Genomic DNA, 23,393 nt, shown 5'->3' on the forward strand with positions numbered 1-23,393 from the left:
TAATAGTGGACAATAAAGAGAACATCAGGAATCTGCATGCTGGGAATTGCATTTCCAGAATGGGTCTGCTCTATCAAGGACTGGGAGAGTTGTGGGCGTGTGGGTGTGGGTCCATGCACAATGAATCAGGAAAGCAGACCAAGAGAAGGAAGCTGAATGCAAGCCAAGGGACTGGACTCAGGATCAAGCACTATGGGCTAAGGCAGCAAAATCACAAATTTGAGGACAACGTGTTCTGCATAGTGAGATTCTGTTTCAACACAGAAAACAAAACTTAAGGTTTTCAAATGTTCACTGTTAGTTTATTCACTTAATGTGATGCACCAGTGGAGGTCAGAGGGACTTTCTAGAATTAATTCTACTGTGGTTTCTGGAGATTAAACTCAGGTTGTCAGGCTTGCTGTGTGACAAGCACTTTTACTTAATGAGCCACCTTGCTGGCCCCAAAACCTAAGAGAAAGCTAGGATTTTGTTTTGTTTTTATCTTTTTTTTTTTCTTTTTTTTTTTTTTTTTTTTTTCCTTTGAGACAGGAAGACAGGGTTTTTCTCTGGAGCCCTGGCTGTTGTCCTAGAACTCACTCTGTAGATCAGACTTGCTTCATACATATTCGCAGAGATCCACCTGCCTCTGCCTCCAGAGTGCTGGGATGAAAGGCGTGTGCCACTACTGCCAGGGAAAACCTAGGTTCTTGAAAAGGCCCAAGGTTGCAACAGGATGGGAATGTCTGAGTCAAGTAATTCACCGTCTTTAATTCCAGCACTCAGTAAGTTCGAGGTCAGCCAAAGCCTACACAAAGAATACCCCCACACATAAACACACACAATTTACCATAATTTACCAAGTATTGGGATTAAGGAGTACACCACCACACCTGCCCTTGTAACAGGATTATGTCTCAAATGAGGTAACTGAAGGATCAGAGAACTTGTCCTGGGTCACACAACTTTTTTCTTTTTTGTCTAGACAGGGTTTCACTATGTAGCCCTGGTTAACTGTAACTTGCTATGTAGACCACACTGGCCTTGACCTCACGGAGATCTCCCTGCCTCTGCTGTAATTAAAGCCATGTGCCACCATGTTGTACTAATTATACAAATTCTTAAGTGTCAGAGACATCATTTGACTCTAGATTACTGTGCCTCCCCTCAAAGGATTTATTCATCAAAGGAGAAAGCAGCAAAGACTAGGGTCCCAGAAGGAAGGTGACAGCAGACAGTCTCTGGGGGGGGGGGGCGGGGCTGTGGTTTCTCTGATCTCAGCGCCCCCTCCGCATAGGCCCCGCCCCTACCCCTCCCAGAGCTGCCTGGAAGTGGTGGGGTGAGAGCTCCTCCTGGGTTACCCCTTTCCCTTTGGGGAAAGAATTGCAGACCCAGGCCCTACCCACCAGAGGATCTCCTCTTCCTCCCCAACACCCCTCCTGGGGGTTGGAGAGTTCATCTACCTACATACATCCCCAGCTGCCTGGCTTCCAGGGTCCCCGGGCCAAAGCGAGTCATCTGAGATGACGGTCAAGCTAGATTTTGAAGAATGTCTCAAGGACTCTCCCCGATTCCGGTAAGTGTGTGCAGGTCCAGCAGGCTAAGGAGGGGAAGGAAGGTTCCACACGCCCTGACAAATACATAATATTCGCCAGGCTGGACCGCCCTTAAAACCTAGGCCACAACTAGGGAACTGGTATGAGATGGCATCTGCCATTCCACCCAGGCCCGGCCCTCATGCTTGTCATCCCTGCACTTGGGAGGCTGAGGAGGGAAAACTGAGTTCCAGACTAACCTGGGCTACAGAGGGAAACCCTTTGAAAACAAATTACAAAAACCAAAACCTCCATGCTCTTCAAAGTTCGTCTGCTCCGCCTGTCTGTATCATTGGCCTTTATAATTGGCATTCCTTCTTCCTTCTCACTGGAACCCCTCCCCCCAGCACCTGCCCTAGAGCGGTTAGCAACTTCCTGCCCTGGCCACATCCACCATCCTGACACTTCCTGCTCTGGTCTTGAGTTATTGAAGCTTACAATGCGCATAGCAGTACATGAGCAATAACTGGCTTGGAGGGTGGGTGGCTATTCTCACCATTTGTCTGTCTGTATCCACCACCCCATGACTCCATCCCCCCACCTTGATGATAAGCAGAGGCACCAGTGGGTGCTCTGTTCTCATGGCCCTGTTCCCTCCTTTCCCAGAGCCTCAATTGAGCTGGTGGAAGCTGAGGTGTCAGAATTGGAGACCCGCCTAGAAAAGGTGACTAAGTCATGGAGAAAAGATCCAGGATTGGATCAAAATAAAAGGGGGTGGGCCCAGGAGAAAACAAGACACTGGGAATGAGTTACAGAGTCAAAGAAAGTTAACTGTGCCTGGACATGATAGCTCATAATTGTAACCCTGGGCCTTTAGAGTTGGAGGCTGAGGGAGGAGGTCACCATGAGTATGTGACAGCGTGGGCAAACCTATAGGGTGAGGTGTCTCTCTTCTTAAAAAGGTGGGGAGGGGGTCTACAGAGATCAAAGACAAAATCCTGTACCTTCATTAAGTTTAGTATCTTAAAATAAGACATTAGTTGTGCATTTTATTTATTTATTTATTTATTTATTTATTTATTTATTTTGAGACAGGGTTCCTCTGTAGCTTTGGAGCCTGTCCTGGAACTAGCTCTATAGACCAGGCTGGCCTCGAACTCACAAAGATCCACCTGCCTCTGCCTCCTGAGTGCTGGGACTAAAGGTGTGCACCACTAACACCCGGCCATTGTTCTGCATTTATATAAGCTCTAGTCCCTGACTCTGCTTTCTCTAGTGTGTTTATCTAACATGTATTTACTTGCTCTGTGAATTTTCTATTGATGTTTGACAAATTCCATAGCTCAACTCAGCTATGACTTGGCTCTGGGTCACCTAAACAGCAGTCAGGGTCTCAACCAAAATTATGGTCTTATCTGAAGACTGGGACTTTCTTGCAAGATCACATGGTTGTTGACAATTTTTAATAGTATTTCATGGCTGTTATAGGACTGGGGGCCTGATCCCTAGATGCTACTCACAGTTCCCTGCCTCGAGGCTTGCCTTCTCCACAGATACACCCTAGCATGGTTGCTTGTTTCCATGAGGAAAGTCATTTGTGTGTGTGCTAGCAAGGCGTTACATGGTGTGGCATGGAGTGTCGTCCCATTGCCTTTACCATAATCTGACAGTTTGAAGCAAGTCACAAGCCTTCCTCATACCCTGGAGCGGGCTGGGACAAGAGACATGGCTCACTGGTCCTTGCTGTTCTTCCAAAGCACCCATTCATTTCTTAGCTCTCAGGTCGGGTGGCTCATGATTACCAATAACCTCTAGTTCCAGCTTCCAGGAGATCCCATTCCCTCTTCTGGCCTCAGGCACTACACACACACACACACACACACACACACACACACACACACACACACACACACCTCTACCTTTAGTCCTAGCATCAGTAAAGCAGAAACAGGCATAAGTTCAAGGGTAGCCTAGTCTCCACCCCCCCCCCTTTTTTTTTTGAGATAGGTCACTTGTAGTTTAGGCTGACTTTGAATTTACCCTGTAGTTGAGCATGACCTTGAATTCCCAATCCTGTGACTACTACTTCGTTCTTGGATATGGAATCCATCCTCCTGTATATTAGGCAGGCCTGACTCTATCAGTAGCTATATCCTAGTACAAATAATTCTTAAAAATCATACACACAGACACACACATACACACACACACACACACACACACACACACACATATATATATATATATATGTTTTGCCTGGGTATGTCTGTATATCATGTCCATGCCAGTGCCTGCAAAGGCTAGAAGAAGGCATTTGATCCCCTAAAATTGGAGTTAAAGACAGTTGTGAGCTACCATCTGGGTGCTGGGAATTGAACCTGGATCCTTTGCAAAAGCAGCCAGTAGTCCTAACCACTGAGCCATCTCTCCAGCCCCATAAATGTTTTTAAATTCAAGTTAATAATACGCCATGTCCCCATCCACTTCCCACCAGTGATGACATTTAATGCAATTTTTCCTCATTGTCAAATCTCAAAATTAGCATTGGCACAGTATAATTAACAACAAAGTCTACAGGGACCAAAAGAGATGGCTCAGTCAATGAAACACTTCCCTTGCAAGCATAAGGACCCAAGTTTGATTCCTAGCACTTATATAAAAATGACAAGGCATATGTATGACATATATTTATAATCCTAGTATTGAAGACATGGAGATGAGAATCACTGGGGCTTTCTGGCCACCAAGTCTAACCCACTTGATGGGAAACACTATCTCAAAGGAGGTGGACTTTTTTTTTTCTTTTAAGGCAAAGCCTTACTGGCTGGCCTGGAACTTTCCATGTAGACCAGACTGGGCCTCTACAGATCTGCTTCTGCCTCAGGAGTGAGGATCTATCTGTCTGTCTGTCTATCTATCTGTATGTATGTATGTATCTACCTACCTACCTACCTATCTACCTATCTGTGTGTGTGTGTTTGTACTGGTATACATGTTGTAATGCATGTGGGGAAGTCAGTGGACAAGTTTTGGGAGTCAATTCTCTCTCTCCACCATAGTCTCCAGAATTGTACTTTGGTTTTCAGGCCCACATAGCATGTGTCTTTACCTGCTAAGCCACCTCACTGGCCTGAGATTGGCTTTTCTAAAACACTGGATGCCCAGTGTGGTGGTACATACCCTTCCCAACACTCAAGAGACTGAAGCTGGCAGAGCTCTATGAGTTTGAGGTCAGCCTGGTCTACCTAGCAACTTCCAGGACAGGCATGGCTATGTAGACAGACCCTGTCTCAAAAAAAAATTAAAGGAGTTTGAGTGATGGTTCATTGGTTAAGAGTACATTCTGTTCTTTCAGAGGACCTGAGTTCAATTCCCAGCACCCACATTTGGCAGCTCACAAATGCCCATAACTCCAGCTCCCTCTGTCCTCCTCACTCATATGCAAACATATACATGTACATATAAATAATAATAAAAATATTTTAAATTGAAAATTAAAAGAAAACTGGGAATAACAGTGTGTTGGAAGTCCATTCAAGTTCTTCAGTGCATTGATAGCTCCTTTTTATTGTTGACTGCAATTCTGTTACATAGATGAACTACTAAATATTGGTTTAAGTGTGTTTTGGTTTTATTGTTGTTGTTGTTGTTTTTGTTTTGTTTTTTGAGACAGGGACCTATGTAGCTTTGGCTGCCCTGGAACTTGCTATGTTGACCAGGCTGGCCTTGGTCTCACAGAGACCTACCTACCTGCCTTTGCCTCCTAAGTACTGGGATTAAAGGCTTGTGCTGCATGCCCAGCTAGTTATTGGCTCAGTTCTGTGAAAGGTCTTTTCTTATATACAGGCGAAAGGGGCTTGTATACACAGGAGAACTAGGCAGTCCACTGATCCACACTGTGACCTGTAGCCATTTTGTCTCCTTGTTTGGGACTGATTGACTAGATGTTGGTCAGTTTCCTGACCACTGATGATCGTGCTAGACACTTTCAGCCCAAGCTGTATTTCCCAGAAATACCCATAAGCCACCAGAAAAATGTGCTGGAAACACATGGGGCCTCCTGGCCTCTGGCACCTTGCCACTTCTTCACAAAGCCTCCTCCCTGTGACCTCTTACCACCCTGGGCGAAGCTAAAGGACTACACAGATACTTGCTCCATTCAAAACATGACAAATCATGGCCAAAGTCTAGTGTGTCACCTTCAGGGTGATGCAGCCATAGCCCTGTGGATAACAAGGCCCAGGGATAAAGAGACTGATTTGGGATTCTAGCTCAGCCATCTGGCTTTCCCTTCCTGGATCAGTTATAGCTCTTTGACCATTACAAAGGCACTGAAAGATGAACAACTGAGCACCCCAACATTTTACTAGGCCCTAATCCTGAGGCTTCAATGACTAGTTAATATTTACAAGGGAATGTTTAGAGAGTATGGAATGAGACACCCCTCTCGAACACACAAACAACAAAGGCTGTAGAACTGAACCTAGCCAGGCAGAGAATGGATAGGAGGAACAGGGCAGTGCAGGGAGGAGGCTGGGGCTTTAGGGGGAGCCCCTCATTCAGAGGGCACAGAAGGGCAGGAAGGATTAGACAGGGAAAGGTATTTGAGATGTAACGATGACCGTGAATTTGGGAAGAAGCTTGGAGGAACAGGCAGACACTTTGAAACACACAGGAAAAGAGAGCTAGGGAAGCAGAGATAATGGCATGAGTGTGAAATGGGGAGCAGCATCACAATGGGTGGCACAGTAGATTAGGAAGGGTTGTGCAGCCTTGGGCAAGGGGAAAAGTGGAGCAGAGTGGAGGCGTCGCCTAGAGTGCTGGCCACTGGTACTATTCCATCTTGTCATTCATCCTTTCCCAGCTCCTCAAGCTGGGTACCTGCCTCCTGGAAAGTGGGCACCATTACCTTGCCGCCAGCCGTGCCTTCATAGTTGGCATTTGTGACCTGGCTCAGCTGGGTCCACCAGAGCCCATGATGGCGGTATGTGATGATTCTAACCTGGGCTGTGATTGCTGGGGGCAGGGGACTGGGATAAGGAGATGCTGTGGAACAGGGGGCTGACCTGGGGTCTGCAGGGCCTGGGCTAGAGCAAAGCTGGGGCTGTTGTCCAAGGGTCCGGGAGGCAAGACCTTGAGCTGGGTGGACCTTGATGTCCCATACCTGGTATTTCTCTGTGGTTTTTCTTGCTTAGGAGTGTCTCGAAAAATTTACCGTGAGCCTAAACCACAAGCTGGACATGCATGCTGTGAGTCAGGGATGTGGGGCTTGGGGGTGATGGAATGGGTGGGGCAGGGTTGACCATGATCCTGACTCTCACTTGTCATCTTCTTCCTACAGGAGCTTCTTGATGCTACTCAACACACACTGCAGCAGCAAATTCAGACTCTGGTCAAGGAGTGAGATGGGAGGGAAAGAGGGCCTCATTTCCCAGAAACTAGCCCTCTACCTCTCTTGCTATTAACCACAGGGCCTCTCCCATAGGAGGAGCGCTGGGGGTGGGGTGGGAAGTGGTGTGACTTCAGAGTCTTCCCACCACAAGGATTTCCCTCTCATATGCTGACAGGATATGGGAAGGGGGTGTCCTGAGATTTTTTCCTCTCCTGGGGACAGAGGGTAAATCTGTGATTTTGTTTTGTCTCCCCTAACTCTAGAGGTCTCCGGGGTTTCAGAGAGGCTCGCAGGGATTTCTGGAGAGGGGCTGAGAGTCTGGAGGCTGCTCTTACCCACAATGCAGAGGTCCCCAGGCGCCGTGTCCAAGAAGCAGAGGAGGCTGGGACTGCTTTGAGGACCGCCCGAGCTGGGTACCGATGTCGGGCATTGGATTATGCCCTGCAGGTAGGTGCTTACCCCAACCCATCCTCCAGGATACCAGGATACCTTGAGGTGTCACCTCAAGAGTGGGGAGTCCCCAGTGTAGGGGGAAAGGAGGTGCTATGATGTCAAGACTGACCCCGGGATCTTTTTGGACCTTCAGGTCAATGTGATCGAGGATAAGAGGAAATTTGACATCATGGAGTTCGTGAGTTTCAGAAGCAGCAAAGATGAAGAAGAACCTGCTCACAGAGCAGGAGGGTAGAGGGAAGGGGAGGGGTATCCTTCCTCAGTTCTGCCTACTGCCCACCTTATCCCTCAGGTGCTGCGTCTGGTAGAGGCCCAGGCTACCTACTTCCAGCAGGGCCATGAAGAGCTAAACCAGCTGGCTCAGTATCGGAAGGAGTTGGGTGCCCAGGTGAAGGACCCTAGGCAGTAGGTACAGGGAGGTGAAGGTTTGCTAACATGACTCTCCTGGCCTGGTTGGGGCAAACTCAGACATCTGAGACGTTCCTCCTACACCCAGTTGCATGACCTGGTCTTGAACTCGGCAAGAGAGAAGAGAGACATGGAACAGAGGCACGTGTTACTGAAGCAGAAGGCAAGTGCTTCTGTGGGGACCGGAGCAACACAGGCCATGGCTTTGGTCTCTGCCTGCCCAGTTGTATTTGATCCTCTCATGCCCCCAGGAGCTGGGTGGTGAGGAGCCAGAGCCAAGCCTAAAGGAGGGGTCCACTGGCTTGGTAATGGAAGGACATCTTTTCAAACGGGCCAGCAATGCATTTAAGACCTGGAGCAGGTAAGAAGGCAATAGACTCAGCTAAACTCACACAATTGGATATTCTTGGATGGGTGGTTACTGATCTCTCAAACTTACTATGTAGCCAAGGATGATCTTGAACTCCTGATCTTCCTACCTTCATCTCCCAAAAGCTGGCATACAATACCAGGTGTTCAATACCATGCCTAGCTAAAAAGTAACTTTTGCAGGTTGGTGGTACCACTCACCTTTAATCTTAGCACTCAGGAGGCAGAGGCAGATCTCTGAATTCAGGGCCAGCTAGGTCTACAGAGTGAGCTCCAGGTAACCAAGGCTACCTGACTCAAAAAACAAAAACAAACAAAAGAAAAAAAACCTACCACCAACAACAACCACCAAAAAAAAAAAAAAAAAAAAAAAAGGTAACTTTTAAAGTCAAGATTTCAAGGATATCTGAGGGAAGAAGTTGTAGACAGAAGGAAGAGTTTAAGGAAGGCCCTGTGTTCTCTGTGTATAAAACTGGAGTTGTGGCGCTGGTCAGAGTGAGGCAGGAAGGAGGAGGAGCTAAAGGGGGCAGAGATCATGCTAGGACTTTGCTGACATTGGTAGTGCTTTGAGGACTACTCTGAGCAAAATGGGGAAGTCCTGCAGGGTTTAAAACAGAAAGGTGACATGTCTTGATGTGACTACTTCATCTTCTAGAATTACCACCAGCACATATGGGACAAATGAGAAAATGGAGCCCCTTCCCCAACACAGTTTCATTTGTCAAACACTATAGCAATAAGCCTGGTGTGATGCCAGCAGTCAGTAGTCTAAGAGGAGAACACTACAAAGTTGAGGTCAGCCTGGACAACAGAGGGAGTTTCTAGGCCGGTCTAGGTTATGTGGCAAGATCCTATCTCAAACAAATAATTGTAGAAGTGGGAGTGATTCCAACGCCCTCACGACACACCCAGAAATAGTGTTTACCTCTGTTACAAGTTTTTACCACCTTTACAGCTCTCTCCTATTTAGATCTCCTTCAACATTGGCCACAACTAGAAAAAAAATAATTGCAACAATAAACTTATTTTAGTTCTAAAAAAAGGAAGGAAGGCAGAAAGCAAGCAAGCTGGGTGTGGTGGCACACATGCCTGTGAGCCCAGCCTTTGAGGTAGAGGCAGGAGAATCTGGAGATTTGAAGGTAGCCATACTGCCATCTGCTGGAAAGTAGGCTTCATTAATATGTCCAAGGTGTGAAGACACCCTTTCCATGTCCCATTCTGCATAACTTCCCACCATTCTCTGGAATGCCTCATAGGACTGCTAGCCCACATCTCTCAGCAAACCGCTTAGGGGGCAAAGAGCACAGCCTTTCTTCTATCCATTCCCAAGCTTGTCCCCGGGCTACCCACACTTACCACTTCTGTCTGCTCCAGACGCTGGTTCACCATTCAGAACAACCAGCTGGTCTACCAGAAGAAATATAAGGTAGGTACTGGGTGCCTGGACTCCAGATAGACTCAGCCCTCACTTACTATGCTGGATCTTGGCCCTCTTATCACTTTCTTCCAGGACCCTGTGACTGTGGTAGTGGACGACCTTCGTCTCTGTACGGTGAAGCTCTGCCCAGACTCAGAGAGGCGTTTCTGTTTCGAAGTGGTGTCCACCAGCAAGTGAGTGCAGTCCCTTGTGGGCAATATTCTAATATGTCTGAATACTTACAAACCAAAAGGGCAGGGCCACCAAAATGAGGCTCCCTGTGCAGGTCCAGGGCCCTGCCCTTTGTTTGGTGGCTGGGTTGAGGCTAGTGGGGCAGGGGGCTTGGCTGAGAGATCAGGGTGGTAGGAAATTTTGGAGGTTACTGCCAATTGCTACCAAAGTACATTGGTGATGGGAATTATATTCCAATACATTCATTGTTATTTGAAAGATACTGAAAAACCTACTGAACACATAGCTTAACCTAGACTCAAACAACTTTGAACATCCTAGAACCCAGTTAGCCTACAGTGACAAGCCTCTTTTACAGTAAAGTTTTCTTGAATACTCTCCTGAAAATCAAAATGGCTGTATCAATACAACTTTGTGCATTAATATTGACAAATATTCAGTCAAACCATTGTAAATCAGAGACCACCTGAATTTCAATATAGCTGATAGCCAGGCATGGTGGCACACACCTGTAATAACCAGAGAACATTAAGTTTCAAAAACATAGCCTCTTCCTGTCTCAAGAATAAACAGGCCAATGAGATGCTTAGCACTTGCTGCCAAGCTTGATATCCTGAGTTCAATCCCCAGGACCCACATGGTGAGAAGGAGCTAACCAACTCCATAACATACTATGCATATGTATGCACGTACAAACATACGCACACTTAAATATATCTTTTTTAAAAGTTCAAGGCCTACCTGGTCTAGCAAGTTTGAAGTCAAGCTGAACAATTTACCAGACCCTATCTCAAAGTAAAATAAAAATGGCTTGGCTGTAGCCCAGAGGCAGAGTGCTTGCCTAACATGCACAAGGCCTTGGGTCCAATCTGCAGTAGAAATAACTAAATAAGTAAAAAAAGAAATTTGAATTCATATAACCAGTTTGGCAACAGCGGGATGTCAGTTTGTCCATTTTGCCTTTTGGATCTCTGGCTTCAGACCCCCAAATCTGTCACTCTCACCTCCACCCTGCCCCCTTCCCCAGGTCCTGCTTCCTCCAGGCTGACTCTGAGCGCCTCCTGCAGCTGTGGGTCAATGCTGTTCAGAGCAGCATTGCCTCAGCCTTCAGTCAGGCTCATCTTGATAACAGCCCTCGAGGGCCCGGCCAGGTATCTTAATATGGGCACTGGGAGGCGTGCTGTCTTGGGAGAGCACCGCTACCCCTGGGCCCCTTGCTCACCCTTTCTTCCCCTGCCTCTCTCAGGTCTCCGGATACCTTGCCCTGAGCTCTGCTGCTACTCTGGGCTCTGGCAGGGCAGCCAGAGGAAGGGAACCTGGGGGAGTCGGGCAGGTGGCAGCCCAGGTGCAAAGTGTAGAAGGAAATGCCCAGTGCTGCGACTGCAGGGAGCCGGCCCCAGAGTGGGCCAGTATCAACCTTGGTGTCACTCTCTGCATTCAGTGTTCCGGCATCCACAGGTCATTCCCTAAGATCCCCCCAAGCATAAGCCCTGCTTTTAACTGCAATGTGGCCTATCACAAGGCCCCTGTCATGCACCCTACCCGGTTCTTTTCTCGCATCCTTCTTCTCTGTCACTGGTCACCAAGCTTGCTGCACGAAGTGCACATTCGAGTTAGGTATGGACAGGCTTAGGAGACTCCTAGAGAGTTTATTGTCATTTTTGTTTTGTTTTTCGAGACAGGGTTTCTCTGTGTAGTTCTGGCTGTCCTGGCCCTCACTCTGTAGACCAGGGGGCCCTCAGACTCAGAGATCTGCCTTCCAGGAGTGCTGGGATTAAAGGCATGTGCCACCACTGCCCAGTGCAGGGAGTTTATTGTCTTCATCAGAGGACGCATAGTTAGGTTGCTGAGGGTAGGACAGCCAACAGAGCCCAAAGAGAAGTTGTGAGGAACTACCAAGTTGTTAAGGCCTCGTCACCATTCTGAAGCATACACAGAGGGAAGGGAGATGCCATACAAAGAATATTCCAGACCAAAGTACCATGAGAGAAGTAAGGGGCTAAATGGGGAGGGGGAAGAGGAGAAGGGGCTAAAGAGCACAAGGACTTAAAATGAAACAGAAGTTAGAAGGAGGGGCGGTGATCAGGCTAGAGCATGGTCAAGGATAGGTGGCCTTTGCTGCCTGCCTTCTGGCCCTGCTCCTCTGCACAGCCTCCATACAAGCCTGGCCTGAGTGTTTACAGTAGTAACAGCTTCCCCAGGCCACTGCCCACGCAGGGCATGACTCTCCTTCTGGCCTTCCAGGAGCCTTGGTGTTCATTTCTCCAAAGTCCGGTCTCTAACACTTGACTCCTGGGAGCCAGAACTAGTGAAGGTAATTTGAGCTATAGGGACAAAGGGCTGAGGGGTCCTGAGGGCTCAGGCACTCACCCCGTTACCCTACCTTTCTCTTGGCCTCTTCTGGGCCTCCTGAAGCTTATGTGCGAGCTGGGGAATGTCGTCATCAACCAGATCTATGAAGCCCGGGTGGAGGCCATGGCAGTGAAGAAGCCAGGGCCCAGCGGCTCCAGGTGAGGTTGGGATGAAGGTACCCAGGGCTTCTCCCCACATGTTGGGGGTGGCAGGATGAGGGACCTACGGCTGTCTCTTCCCAACTCCCAGGCAGGAAAAAGAAGCCTGGATTCACGCCAAGTATGTAGAGAAAAAGTTCCTGACTAAGCTTCCTGAAATTCGGGGACGAAGAGGTGGCAGGGGACCCCCAAGAGGACATCCTCCTGTGCCCCCAAAGCCTTCTATCAGGCCGCAGCTGGCGGCTGTCAGATCCAAGTCAGGTACAGAGTATTTGTCTCATTGCTGTCTGCTCAGTAGTGGCCAGGTCCTAGAGGGAGGCAGACGATGAGGTCCAGGACATCCCCTGGAGAAACTTGGGAGAATCAGACTATAGTTACAGTAGGGCATGGCATTGAACATGGGCAAAAGTGTGGAGTGGAATGTGTCAAGGAGAGCCGCAAAAAGGCACTTAGGAGGCAGAGGCAGGTGGGTCTCCATGAATTTGAGGCCAACAAAGCAAGTTCCAGGACAGCCAGGACTACACAGAAAAACCCTGTCTTGAAAAACCAAAAAAAAAAAAAAAAAAAAAAAAAAGGAGGGGAGGGGTAAATCTCCACTATGGGAAGTGACAGGAGAGGAATTGAGTTTGGCATCTCCAAAGGTATGAAAAGAAGGGTGTGAGCTTGACCCAGGCAGAGGAAGCAAAAGCTGAGTCTGTCAGGCAGTCTAGTTTGCTTTTGGCATCCAGCCAGTCTGGTGGTTGGCCAGGCTGAAGTGAGTGATACTATCTCCTCCACACCCAGGGCCCTGCACACATACATCCTGACACGTATGCACTCACACATTGCTCCCAATTCTCACCACAGCCCTGAGTCACAAGGGCCTCCCCACAATTTAGACGTGACTTACCCCCTCACAGCATCTGGGGGCTGTGCTGAAGATTTCTCCCTAGACCCATCACTGATTTTCCTTAACAGAGTCCCCTTCTGATGACCTGGGAAGCCTGCACCCTGGGGCCCTGCTGTTTCAAGCTGCTGGACATCCTCCATCTCTACCTACCATGGCTGATGCCCTGGCCCATGGAGCTGATGTCAACTGGGTCAATGGGGGTCAGGAGAATGCCACACCTCTGATCCGGGCCACAGCTGCTGTGAGGACTATGCTGACCTCCCCTACTCAAAACTAAAGCTCCTCCTGGCTCTCCCAGGGCTCTCCATTCTATAGGGAAATCCCACAGACTGGGTGTTAAAAGCGTGATTTGGAGGTGGTGAATCAATCTTGGACCCACTACTTGCATGAGATTTTAAACAAACTGTCAATCCCTGTGGATCTTAGTCTCCTCATCAGTAAACTAAGAATAGAAGGAGGCCAGAGAGATGGCACAGCATGTGCTGCACCTGCTGAGGACTAGGATTCAGTTCCCAGTGTCTATGAGGCAGCTCATAGCTACAACTCCAGTGTCAGGAGACCCAACGCCCTCTCCTGGCCTCCTCATACCTGGTCTGTGGTATACAGTCATGCAAATGAAAACAAAGTTAAGAAAGAGGGCTAGCCTCATCAGAGGCATGTGAAGAGTGACAGCCAAGCCCGATTGCCAGTTGTACCCTGAACACCATATCCCACACTCCCACCGTCTTAATTGTGTCACCCTAAAACATCTAGAAATCCACTTCTAAAAATGGCATCCTCTCCTTGATCTCTCCATGCAGAATTCTCTTCTGGCCTGTGAGTTTCTCCTCCAGAACGGGGCAAATGTGAACCAAGCAGACAGTGCTGGCCGGGGCCCTCTCCACCATGCGACCATTCTTGGCCACACAGGGTAGGAAGCCACCAGCATGGGAAGGAGGTTGTCTGGGAATGAAACTAGAGGAAGTCTGCTGCCGCTGAATTTAGCTGTCCTCTTCAGGCTTGCTTGCCTGTTCCTGAAACGGGGTGCAGATCTGAGTGCTCGAGACACAGAAGGCAGGGACCCTCTGACCATTGCAATGGAAACTGCCAACGCTGACATCGTAACCCTGTGAGAATGCCAGAGGGTCAGGCTAGTGCTTGGACAGTCTGTGCATCTTTGGGGTGGGACTAGTGCCAAAACCAGTTCTGGAAGGCGAGGTCTGGGGAGGGGTAGAGTAAAGCTCTCTGTGGGCGGTAGGGTGTGGAGCAGGGTGAAGTAATGGGGGTTCATCTTGGGAGCTGGCATTCGGACATCAACATTGCAGAAAGTTCACGTATCTGCTTTTAAAGCAGAAGTCACCAGGGAGACATTTTTACCGAGTAATGTAGCTCAAGGGATGGGGAGTTAGGGAGGAAGAGTGCGAAGTCTTTTATCCCTTCATTTCCACCCTTCAGGCTGAGATTGGCAAAGATGAGGGAGGCTGAAGTGGCCCAGGGCCAGGCAGGTAAAGTAGCCACTTATTTATCTGGACCCTGGGTCCACACCAGAATTCTGGCCCTTGCTTACTTGTCCCCTTACTGTCAAAGTGCATTAATGCCATTATTTATTCAACAAGCACGTTTTGGGCCCACCGGATGTGCCTGGCCCTCAGAACAAAGGAAGGACAAGGTGCGAGGCCATGCTTACATTGCACCCACAAGTCAAGGGCTTGCCCTGTCAGACCCACCCTACTGCCCAGTGATGCTTTTCGTAGTAGGCCAGCTGTCCAGCCTTCCAGTCTTCCCTCTGTCTTCCTCAGGGGATGAGACATATCTTGACATCTTCCGAGACTTCTCTCTCATGGCATCGGACGACCCGGAGAAATTGAGGCGTCGCAGTCATGACCTCCATACTCTTTGATTCCAGGCCCCTCCCCACTTGGTCGTGGCCTGTTCTCCATTAAAGTCTTTCTGCTTTGCCTTTTCTTTCTCAGCTCATTTACTGTGCGCCACCTGGGGGCCCGACAGGGTGTTGGGTGCAGTGGCCAATAATGAGCAGGATTTCTCTAATAAAGGAGGCTGATTAGCACCCGGTGGCTTTGTGGCGGTGGGGAGTGGGGGGTGGGTGTCCTTCGAGCTCAGACGACAAAGAAAGCCACCCGCGTAGGGACCTGGGCACGCCGGGGTGGCCCAAAAGCATCCCCGGAATTCGATGGCTCAGCACCCGCCCCATCGGGAGTTCCCGACCGGGATCCAACCCCAAGGCCTGGGTTTTCTCAGAATGGAGGGACTGAGACTCCTGCCCACACTATGTTGTACTAGTGAGGTCATGCACACCTGCAGGGAACGCGGGACCGTCGTGGCCACATCCGTAGTGAAGCCTGTGAATCATCCCACCCCCGCTCGCGTCGGCAGGACCATCCTGTCCGCCCCGTCTCTCCCGTAGGCGAGTCCCAGCTCCCAGCCTCAGCAGAACCCAGCTAGCCCATGGGGGTGGAGGGCGGGGCGCTAAGGGGCGGGGCTGTCGCTTAAAGGGCCACTGACCGCTGCCCTTAGACCACTTCCTGGGGGTGGAGAGGACCTCAGCTGCTGCTGCGACAACCCAGGAAGGCGGTAACGCCCGAGTCCCGAGACTCCGGCTGTTGCCAACAAAGTCCTGGGACACCCTCAGCTCTGACTGCGAGAGCATCGTCTCACTCCATACAGAACGGCTCGCCACCGGCTCCCATCAGTTGCGCCTCCATCTGTTGGGACCCATGCCTCTAAGCCTGGCCGGGCCTCTGGGCAGGTCGTAGGAACCCGGCGTGGACTCGCCTACTGCAAAAGCTATCTACTAAGAAACTCAGAATCTGAACCCTTCAGAGTCCGGCCGGTGCTCGCCACCGTCACCTGCTGGTTGAATTCCGGAAACCCACTGTGCACAGAAGGAAATCGCTGACCGCGCAGAATCAGAATCTTCTGGACCAAAAGCTCTGGGACCCTGTCTGGCTGCCTTTTTTTTTCATCGGGTCTTTCATCCTTTCGGGGACTTCTATGTTCTGAAGCCCCCAATCGCCACCAAGGTAGCTGGGTGGGCTACAAGCTTTGCTGTCTTGTTTTCCAACCTCTGCCTCCAACATAGCGAGTCTGAACGTTACCATCCACTTCTTCCCAAAACCAGGAGATTCTGCCTTTTCCTTCTCCTTGCTTGTCTCCTACAGTTCCCAAAATTTCCCCCCCTCCTGTGTCCTCTTCACCCCCTTCTTTTGGGGGGCCCGTGACCCTAAATGTGGGGGGAACACTATATTCCACTACATTGGAGACCCTGACACGCTTCCCGGACTCCATGCTGGGGGCCATGTTTAGGGCTGACACCCTTATTCCAGCCAATCTCAACTCTCAAGGAGATGGCCATTACTTCATCGACAGAGATGGCAAGGCTTTCCGGCATATCCTCAATTTCCTGAGGCTGGGCCGTCTGGATCTGCCCCGTGGGTATGGAGAAACTGCACTTCTTAAGGCAGAGGCTGACTTCTACCAGATCCGGCCCCTCCTGGATGCCCTGCGGGAATTGGAAGCTTCTCGGGGTACCCCTACACCCAGAGCTGCGCTGCTCCATGCAGATGTTGATGTCAACCCCCGCCTGGTACACTTCTCTGCTCGAAGGGGCCCACATCACTATGAGTTGAGCTCTGTTCAGGTGAACACCTTCCGAGCCAACCTCTTCTGTACCGACCCTGAATGTCTGGGCTCCATGCGTAACCGATTTGGTGTGGCCAGTGGGGACAGGGCAGAGGGCGGTCCACATTTTCATCTAGAGTGGGCCTCCCGCCCCCGGGAACTTCCCGAAGTGGAGTATGAAAGACTAGGGCTGCAACCACTGTGGACTGGGGGGCCGGAAGATCGGCGGGAGGTGGTAAATGCGCCTACCTTCCTGGAGGAGGTCCTGCGGGTGGCTCTCGAGCATGGCTTCCGCCTGGACTCTGTCTTCCCAGACCCTGAAGACCTGCTGAACTCTAGATCTTTGCGCTTTGTCCGCCACTGAGAATGCTACCCTTCACTTTACTGTGGAGAAGAGAAGAATGTGTCAGCCAAGGGGCTGATGGCTTTCCTGAAGAATCTTTGTAGTTCTGGTGTGGGAGCTGTGAGAGTCAGGGATCCTACCTGACTGGAGCCTACATGTAGGCTGGGATTCCCAAATTGAGTCCAACTCCCAGGACTCGAGAGTGGTCCTCTCGATCTACACTGGGGCTTATCCTGGGAAAGCATCTGTGCATTCTCCAGCCTGTTCTTGCTTGAGGATGGGTCCTCTGTGTTTAGGGCTGTGGAAAAGTAAGGAAGCACCTCTGCCCAGGCTAAACCTAGCAGAGCTCTGGAGGTTTGAGCACTAGGTGGAAGGACATACTTTGGATTATCAAATGTGGTCTGTCCCCTAGACTGTGGCTTCCCCTGGAGCTGGTCACCGTATCCTACTATGACCATTAAGAGGCCAGGATATCTGGGAGGTTTGTTTACTATATTCAAAGCCACCTACTATGGAAGATTGAAAATAGACAACTCATCCTAGGTTGACAAAAGGGAGCTAGGAGGATCCCCACCAGCATGGGGGGTAGAGCACCCTTCTGAGATTCCAAGTATTTTAGAGGGTTTTGTATGTGGGTGGGACTGAACATGGGGAAAGATGGTATTTTTTTTTTTTTTTTTTTTTTTTTTTGTGCCCTGGGCTTGTCAAGTGTGTTTTTGTGCCAGCCAATATATCTGACTGATGCTTGGATCCCTATCATCTTGGTTCCCATCAGTGTTGCTGACTCTTGTGTTTATATGATGGTCCTTCTGTGATCTTGACATGTCCAGGCCTGTTTGAGGTTGCTTAGCAATTCTTCAGGCTCAGGTATCTCTGTGGTATGTGTAAGAGCAGACTGCGATTTAGTTTAATCATAGGGTGTGTGTGTGTTTGCGTGTGTGTTTATGCCCACATCACCATGTAGGCAGGAGGGGCTTGTTTGAGTTTGAGTCACTAGGCTCTTTCTATGAGAGGTTAAAGCCACTGGGCTTAGCTAGGCCTCTGAGACCTCTGAAAGCTCTTGGTTGCTGAGACAACCATGAGCTTGTTGCTAGGAAATAGCTGGGTAAGGCCTAAGGCTGTCCTGGGCAGAGAGGAGACAGAGTTGGGAGAGTGGAGAGGATGTGGGAAAGGATAGCATTTCTGGGTCCCTGAGTGGATGGGATATACACACACATCTTTACTGGGAGGAGTCCTTCATCCATCACTATGACTTACAAGAAGAAAAATAAAATTGCTTTCAGAACCACAGACGTGTAAAGGCCACTGTCCCCTTGCAACAGAAACCCTGATTCCTCCCTCTAGCTCCTACTGGAGATGTCTTTTAGCTTCCTGTTCAGGAGGCCCCAGGGCAGCTTTACTGGAGCCAAGGGTAAAACAATGGTATTGTTCAGGATCAATCTAGAACTCCCCACAGAAGGTCTAGAATCCCTCAGCATTCTGAGTCTTCCAGGTCCAAGGGGTCCAGCTCCCACCCATCCTCCAGCAGGCCTCATGTGGGTACTGGCACTAATTGGGATTTTCCTGGCTGTCACCAAGGCTTGTATCTTTTGTCGGCTTCCAACGCATGCCTTGCCAAGCCGCCTGGCTCAGCTCAGTAGCCAGATGGAGATGCGATGGAAGGAATGGGCTTCCCCAGACTTCTCAGCCTTTGCCTTAGGTATTACAAGACACACACGGTTAGCCCTGCAATAGTCACCTGTATATCCTAAAGGGGTGGCGGTGAGTTCCTAGCTGCCCCCACCCAGCCTTTACTGCAGTCCATTAGCCTCTCCCTTTGGAAGAGCTTTGTCCTAGGAAATAGGAAACACAAAAACCCTAGCACCAGCCGGGCAGTAGTGGCGTGTGCCTTTAGTCCCAGCACTTGGGAGGCAGAGGCAGGCAGATCTCTGTGAGTTTGAGGCCAGCCTGGTCTACAGAGCTAGTTCCACGACAGTCTCCAAAGCTACAGAGAAATCCTGTCTTGAAAAAACAAAAAACCAAAAAACCCTAGCACCTACTGAGAGACTAGCTTATTATTTGTGCCCATCTCCACAGATGAGGTGACCATGAATAAAATCACAGAGAAGACTCACAGAGTCCTGAGGGTCATGGGTGAGGTCAGAGGGAGAGTCCCAGGAAGGATGGGGGTGGGGGCAGGTGGAGACCGGCTGATCTGGGGAGGAGCCTGGAAGGCAGCACTGCTGAGGCCTAGGGCAGTATGCTGTGCTGTGTCTTTCCAGAGATAAAAAGGTCCATCTCCTCGCTTCCTTCATATTGGCAATGGCTTCAGAAGACCAAGATCCCACAGTACACCAGGGAAGGTATTGATTGAGAAGGCATCAAGGGGGTACTTAGGATTTGTAGCCAAGTGGAGAGTGGCTGAATAGGTCAGCCACCTTTTGTCTTTCCTTTCAGCCCTCTGTGCTCCCGCCTGTTGTGAGTAAAAGAAAAGGGTAATAATAAGCCTGAGGAAGTTGGGTGGCTGGAAGGGTGGAGGCCCCGGCTTCACTCGCCAGCGCTGCTCCGATTGTCTCCTGCAGGGGGCAGCACGATCCTGTACAACTGCTCTACCTGTGAGGGCAAGGAGTCGGCTTGTTGGCCCCGAAAGCTCTGCTTCCCAGGTTCTTACTCCCAGCCCTCCTCCTCTGACCCCTTAGGCTCCTTGGTGTGATCCGTGGAATTATCCACTGCCTCCTGGGTTCTTTGCAGGAAGTCACGATCTGTGGGACGTTAGGATTCTGCTCTTGTGTATCTTTGGAATTGTCCTGCTTTTGGGCGCTCTGAGCCTCCAGGTGGAGTGAGTTGCGGGATCACCGAAGAAATGCCTCACACCGCCCTTCCTCCTTCCTCCCAGCCCCCTTCCCGACTTCCCTCCAGGCCTCACAACCGGCCTTCTTTCAGGTACCGCCACCTGCAAGCAAAAGACTTGTGAAGATGCTGACAACTTTCCCACTTCCGGCTCTAAGGAATTTGTACCCACAATTTCTACATTTCTTAGGGTGGGGACGAGTCACTTTTTAGATCCAGCCCCAAAGCCTCGGTTTTCCAGACCCTAAAACTCGGACTTTTGTAATCAATAGCCGTGTCAGATGGCTCCCGTAACCCAGGCACCCACCCCTGGAAAGTTCCTCCTCTTCCTCGCCCTACCAATCAGAGAGCTGGGGATGATGCCAGGAAATTATCTACAGAAGGAAAGAATCCCTTATCACCACTCCCACATCCCCTCGGTCCATTCCAGGAAAGCGGGGGACTGTTGGCCTGTAGATGTTGCTCTAGGCCCTCCTATGACTGATGGGGAATCCGGGAATGAGAGTTCTGGAAAACTCTCTGGGGTGAGACCACATCAGTCAGCCCGCTGGCATGCAATCCCTCCATTGTGTTAATACTGTGCAGCCCTGGCCTCCACGCCTGTGGGCCCAACTAAATTTGGTGTGCAATGCCTACCATCTATCTGCCTGGTCTCTATCTGCAACTTGGACAAGCAAGAGAATGGAGATTCTTAGGAATTTTAATTAGGGGTGCCCCCTCCCAAGATATTTAGCAATGTCTGGAGACAGTTTTGTTTTGATTGGGGGATGTGTTACTGGCATCTAGTGGGTGGAGACTAAGGCTGCTGCTGAGCATCCTAGGACACACAGGAAAATCCTGTCCTAATAGCAACAATTTATAGTACAGAAAAGTTAGTGCCGGTGCTCTGTGTATCAGGGGTTTGGGGTTAGGATGACAGGAGATGGAAATGAAGAGAGAGGCCTGCTACCAGCCACGAGTCCTAATATAAGCACTGAAGCCCAGGTGAGGTCCCAGCCTTCATCTAGTTTTCAAACTGAGGGCAAGTATTTTCAAATAGCACATTTGGAGTTACCTGGACAGCTTCCAAACAACTCATGTTTCTATCCCTCTCTGAGTGCGAGTGAGGTAGTCTCACACAAAACCTTGCTTAATATGATCTACAGCCAGGTTAGAACCGTTGTCCTAGCATTGCCTATGGACTGAGGGAGGAGCTCTCTGGGATTTCCAGTGTTCCTCCTTAATTTTTTGTTGTTGTTGCTGTTGGCTTCTTTTCTTTGTCTTTTTTCAAGACGATTTCTCTGTGTAAGAGTTTTGGAACTCTATTTGTAGATCAGGCTGGCCTTGAACTCACAGTGATCCACATGCTTCTGTCACCCAAGCTCTGAGAGCAAAGGTGTGTGCTGCCATGCCCTGCTCTAAATTTTGTTTTTAAATTTTATTTGTGTGTGTGTAAGCTTATATGGACCCCATCACGTGTGTGGAGGTAAGAGAACAATTCGTAGGAGTCAAGTTTCTCTTCCTACCATGAGGAGGGTCCCAGGAGCTGAACTCAGAGGAACTTTGTGGCAAGCTCCTTAAACTACCGAGCCATCTTTGCTTTTGCTTTTGAGATGGTCTTGCCAGGTTAGCCTGGCCTCCAGCTTGCTATGATGCCTGGGATGGTCTTGAGCCTCTGAACTTCCTGCCTCTACCTCCTAAGCACTGGGATTGCAGGGATACACTGCCACTGCCTGGCTCTCTTTGTTTTACACATGCTAAACATTCCTTCCATTTTGCACATGAAAATATGAAAGCCAGAGGTTGTTTAAGAGCACAAACTTGTCCAAGACCATAGGGAAACTCATCCATTGCTTGGACAAGAAGGTATGAGAAACGCCATGATGCGCTGCCCTCCGGGGAAGCATAATTCTCTGCAGGGCAGCTGCCCTGTTCCTCCCCTGCTCAGTCTTCATTTCCAGGATCAATAACGTTCTCCTGCCTAAAATGCATAGATCTAGGATAGCACCCATTATTCAAGGACCTCCATCCTGTCTGCCCCCTTCTCCTGTGGTAGTCTCCAGCCCACCATGTACCCTTTATAATGGACCTTACTCTCTCAGATGCTCCATCTGGTTGTGAATGCTGGTCTTGAACCCAGGTCATTCTCAGTAGCCAGGTGGTTCCACACAAAGCTCTGAATTTCTCAAAGGAAGTGACGAAGTTGAGTTTTGGAGTTGAGCTGCTTGACTTTAAATCCTTAGTCTGCTCTTATTAGGCCTTGGCAATTTATATAACTTCTCTGTACCATTTCCTTATACATTGTTTTTGACACAGTCTTGTTGTGTAGCCGGGATTAGAGGCAGATACCACCAACCTCAACAGTCCCCAGCATTTTGTACATATTTGACTGCAGTTTTGCTTTAATGTAAGCACTATTGTATTTCATTAAATGTGTGATATCAAGGACTAGAAATGGCTTAGCTGTGAAGAGCTCTTGCAGAGGACCCAGGTTCTGTTCTCAGTATCCACATGCTAACAACTGTCCAAAACCCCAGTTCTAGGGGGTTCAGTACCTTCTTCTGGTCTCTGCTGCGGACACTGGGAATGCATGTGGTACACATACCTATATGCTGGCAAAACATTCATACACATAAAATGAAAATAAAATCTTAAAAAATAAATCTATGAAAGCATCAATTATGTATGATTACTACATGTTAAGAAAGAAAAAAAATCTGTCATTTAAGCTATGACATGCTTGTAATTAAAATTCACTCTGACTTCAAAGATGTTAAAATGTTAAGAACTAATACAATTTTTTAAAAAGTTATCTGCTTTTAAACAATAAGAAGGGAACCATGGGAGCTGGAGAGATGGCTCCCTCGGTTAAGAGCACCGGCTGCTCTTTCGAAGGTCCTGTGTTCAATGGCTAGCATCCACATAGTGGCTCACAACCATCTACAATGGGATGTGATGCCCTCTTCTGGCCTGCAGGCATATGTGCTGGCAATAATGCAGATAGAGCACTCACACCTAACAAAAAATATGTAAAATAAAAAAAAAATTTTTTAAGGGAATGGTGTATAGTGCTTCCTGCTGTAATCCCAATGTGGAGAACCAGAGTTCAAGGTCTTCCTTGGTTGCATATTAAGCTCAAGTCCAACCTGGACTATAAGAGACCCTGTTTTCATAAACAAAACAAAGCAGGGTCTAGAGAGATGGCTCAGTGGTTAAGAACACTTGCTCTTACAAAGAACCCAGGTTCAATTGCCAGCACTGGCAACCATCTGTAAACACAGTTTCAGGGGCCCACGCCTCTTCTGACATCCACAGATTCCTGTATGCACATGGTACACAGGTGCAGACTCATACATAAAAGTGTAAAAAATCAAATATGAGGAGCTGAGTGGTGATGCACACCTTTAATCCCAGAATTTGGGAGGCAGAGGCAGATGGATTTCTGAGTTTGAAGGAAGTCAGTCAGGCCAACAGAGTGAG

At 49.2% G+C, this 23,393-nt stretch overlaps 3 protein-coding genes across 5 annotated transcripts; all 3 read left to right on the forward strand.

Moving 5' to 3' along the window:
• Positions 1 to 1,279: 1,279 nt before the first annotated feature.
• Positions 1,280 to 15,082, forward strand: Acap1 (ArfGAP with coiled-coil, ankyrin repeat and PH domains 1). 2 transcript variants are annotated; one of them, XR_007834260.1, is made up of 22 exons: positions 1,280 to 1,555; positions 2,181 to 2,238; positions 6,379 to 6,498; positions 6,710 to 6,763; positions 6,856 to 6,914; positions 7,170 to 7,353; positions 7,493 to 7,537; positions 7,652 to 7,747; positions 7,856 to 7,930; positions 8,019 to 8,128; positions 9,511 to 9,562; positions 9,647 to 9,747; positions 10,773 to 10,896; positions 10,992 to 11,203; positions 11,990 to 12,059; positions 12,161 to 12,255; positions 12,347 to 12,516; positions 13,213 to 13,385; positions 13,945 to 14,054; positions 14,129 to 14,252; positions 14,579 to 14,628; positions 14,923 to 15,082. XR_007834260.1 is itself a non-coding variant. In XM_051180221.1 (22 exons), exons 1-22 carry the CDS (start codon positions 1,503 to 1,505, stop codon positions 15,021 to 15,023), a joined length of 2,223 nt encoding a protein of 740 aa, XP_051036178.1. In that variant the 5' UTR covers positions 1,281 to 1,502; the 3' UTR covers positions 15,024 to 15,082. The 2 variants fall into 2 exon arrangements, 1 of the variants encoding a protein (XP_051036178.1); XM_051180221.1 differs by having other exon boundaries at positions 1,281 to 1,555; positions 14,142 to 14,252.
• Positions 15,083 to 15,651: 569 nt separating this feature from the next.
• Kctd11 (potassium channel tetramerization domain containing 11) lies at positions 15,652 to 17,731 on the forward strand. Its single transcript, XM_051180222.1, has one exon. It carries the CDS (start codon positions 16,428 to 16,430, stop codon positions 17,124 to 17,126), a length of 699 nt encoding a protein of 232 aa, XP_051036179.1. The 5' UTR covers positions 15,652 to 16,427; the 3' UTR covers positions 17,127 to 17,731.
• Positions 17,732 to 18,566: 835 nt separating this feature from the next.
• Tmem95 (transmembrane protein 95) lies at positions 18,567 to 20,172 on the forward strand. 2 transcript variants are annotated; one of them, XM_051181506.1, is made up of 7 exons: positions 18,567 to 18,804; positions 19,182 to 19,238; positions 19,367 to 19,447; positions 19,542 to 19,562; positions 19,667 to 19,747; positions 19,836 to 19,923; positions 20,028 to 20,172. In XM_051181506.1, the coding sequence occupies exons 1-7, from the start codon at positions 18,639 to 18,641 to the stop codon at positions 20,056 to 20,058; spliced, it is 525 nt and encodes a 174-aa protein (XP_051037463.1). In that variant the 5' UTR covers positions 18,567 to 18,638; the 3' UTR covers positions 20,059 to 20,172. The 2 variants fall into 2 exon arrangements, 1 of the variants encoding a protein (XP_051037463.1); XR_007834284.1 differs by lacking the exons at positions 18,567 to 18,804; positions 20,028 to 20,172 and having other exon boundaries at positions 19,166 to 19,243; positions 19,542 to 19,747; positions 19,836 to 20,021.
• Positions 20,173 to 23,393: the final 3,221 nt, after the last annotated feature.

This window comes from Phodopus roborovskii, unplaced genomic scaffold (assembly GCF_943737965.1).
Source record: "Phodopus roborovskii unplaced genomic scaffold, PHOROB, whole genome shotgun sequence".
NCBI lineage: Eukaryota > Metazoa > Chordata > Mammalia > Rodentia > Cricetidae > Phodopus > Phodopus roborovskii.

What these genes read in the sequence shown, in the direction of transcription:
- Tmem95 (XM_051181506.1), top strand. Translation starts at nt 18,639, where the DNA reads ATGTGGGTACTGGCACTAATTGGGATTTTCCTGGCTGTCACCAAGGCT. An exon ending in CTTCTCAGCCTTTGCCTTAG is followed by an intron (nt 18,805 to 19,181) that starts GTATTACAAGAC and finishes CCATCTCCACAG; the next exon opens with ATGAGGTGACCATGAATAAA. An exon ending in CAGAGTCCTGAGGGTCATGG is followed by an intron (nt 19,239 to 19,366) that starts GTGAGGTCAGAG and finishes GTGTCTTTCCAG; the next exon opens with AGATAAAAAGGTCCATCTCC.
- Acap1 (XM_051180221.1), top strand. Translation starts at nt 1,503, where the DNA reads ATGACGGTCAAGCTAGATTTTGAAGAATGTCTCAAGGACTCTCCCCGA. An exon ending in GGAAGGAGTTGGGTGCCCAG is followed by an intron (nt 7,748 to 7,855) that starts GTGAAGGACCCT and finishes TCCTACACCCAG; the next exon opens with TTGCATGACCTGGTCTTGAA. An exon ending in GGGAGCCAGAACTAGTGAAG is followed by an intron (nt 12,060 to 12,160) that starts GTAATTTGAGCT and finishes GGCCTCCTGAAG; the next exon opens with CTTATGTGCGAGCTGGGGAA.
- Kctd11 (XM_051180222.1), top strand. Translation starts at nt 16,428, where the DNA reads ATGCTGGGGGCCATGTTTAGGGCTGACACCCTTATTCCAGCCAATCTC.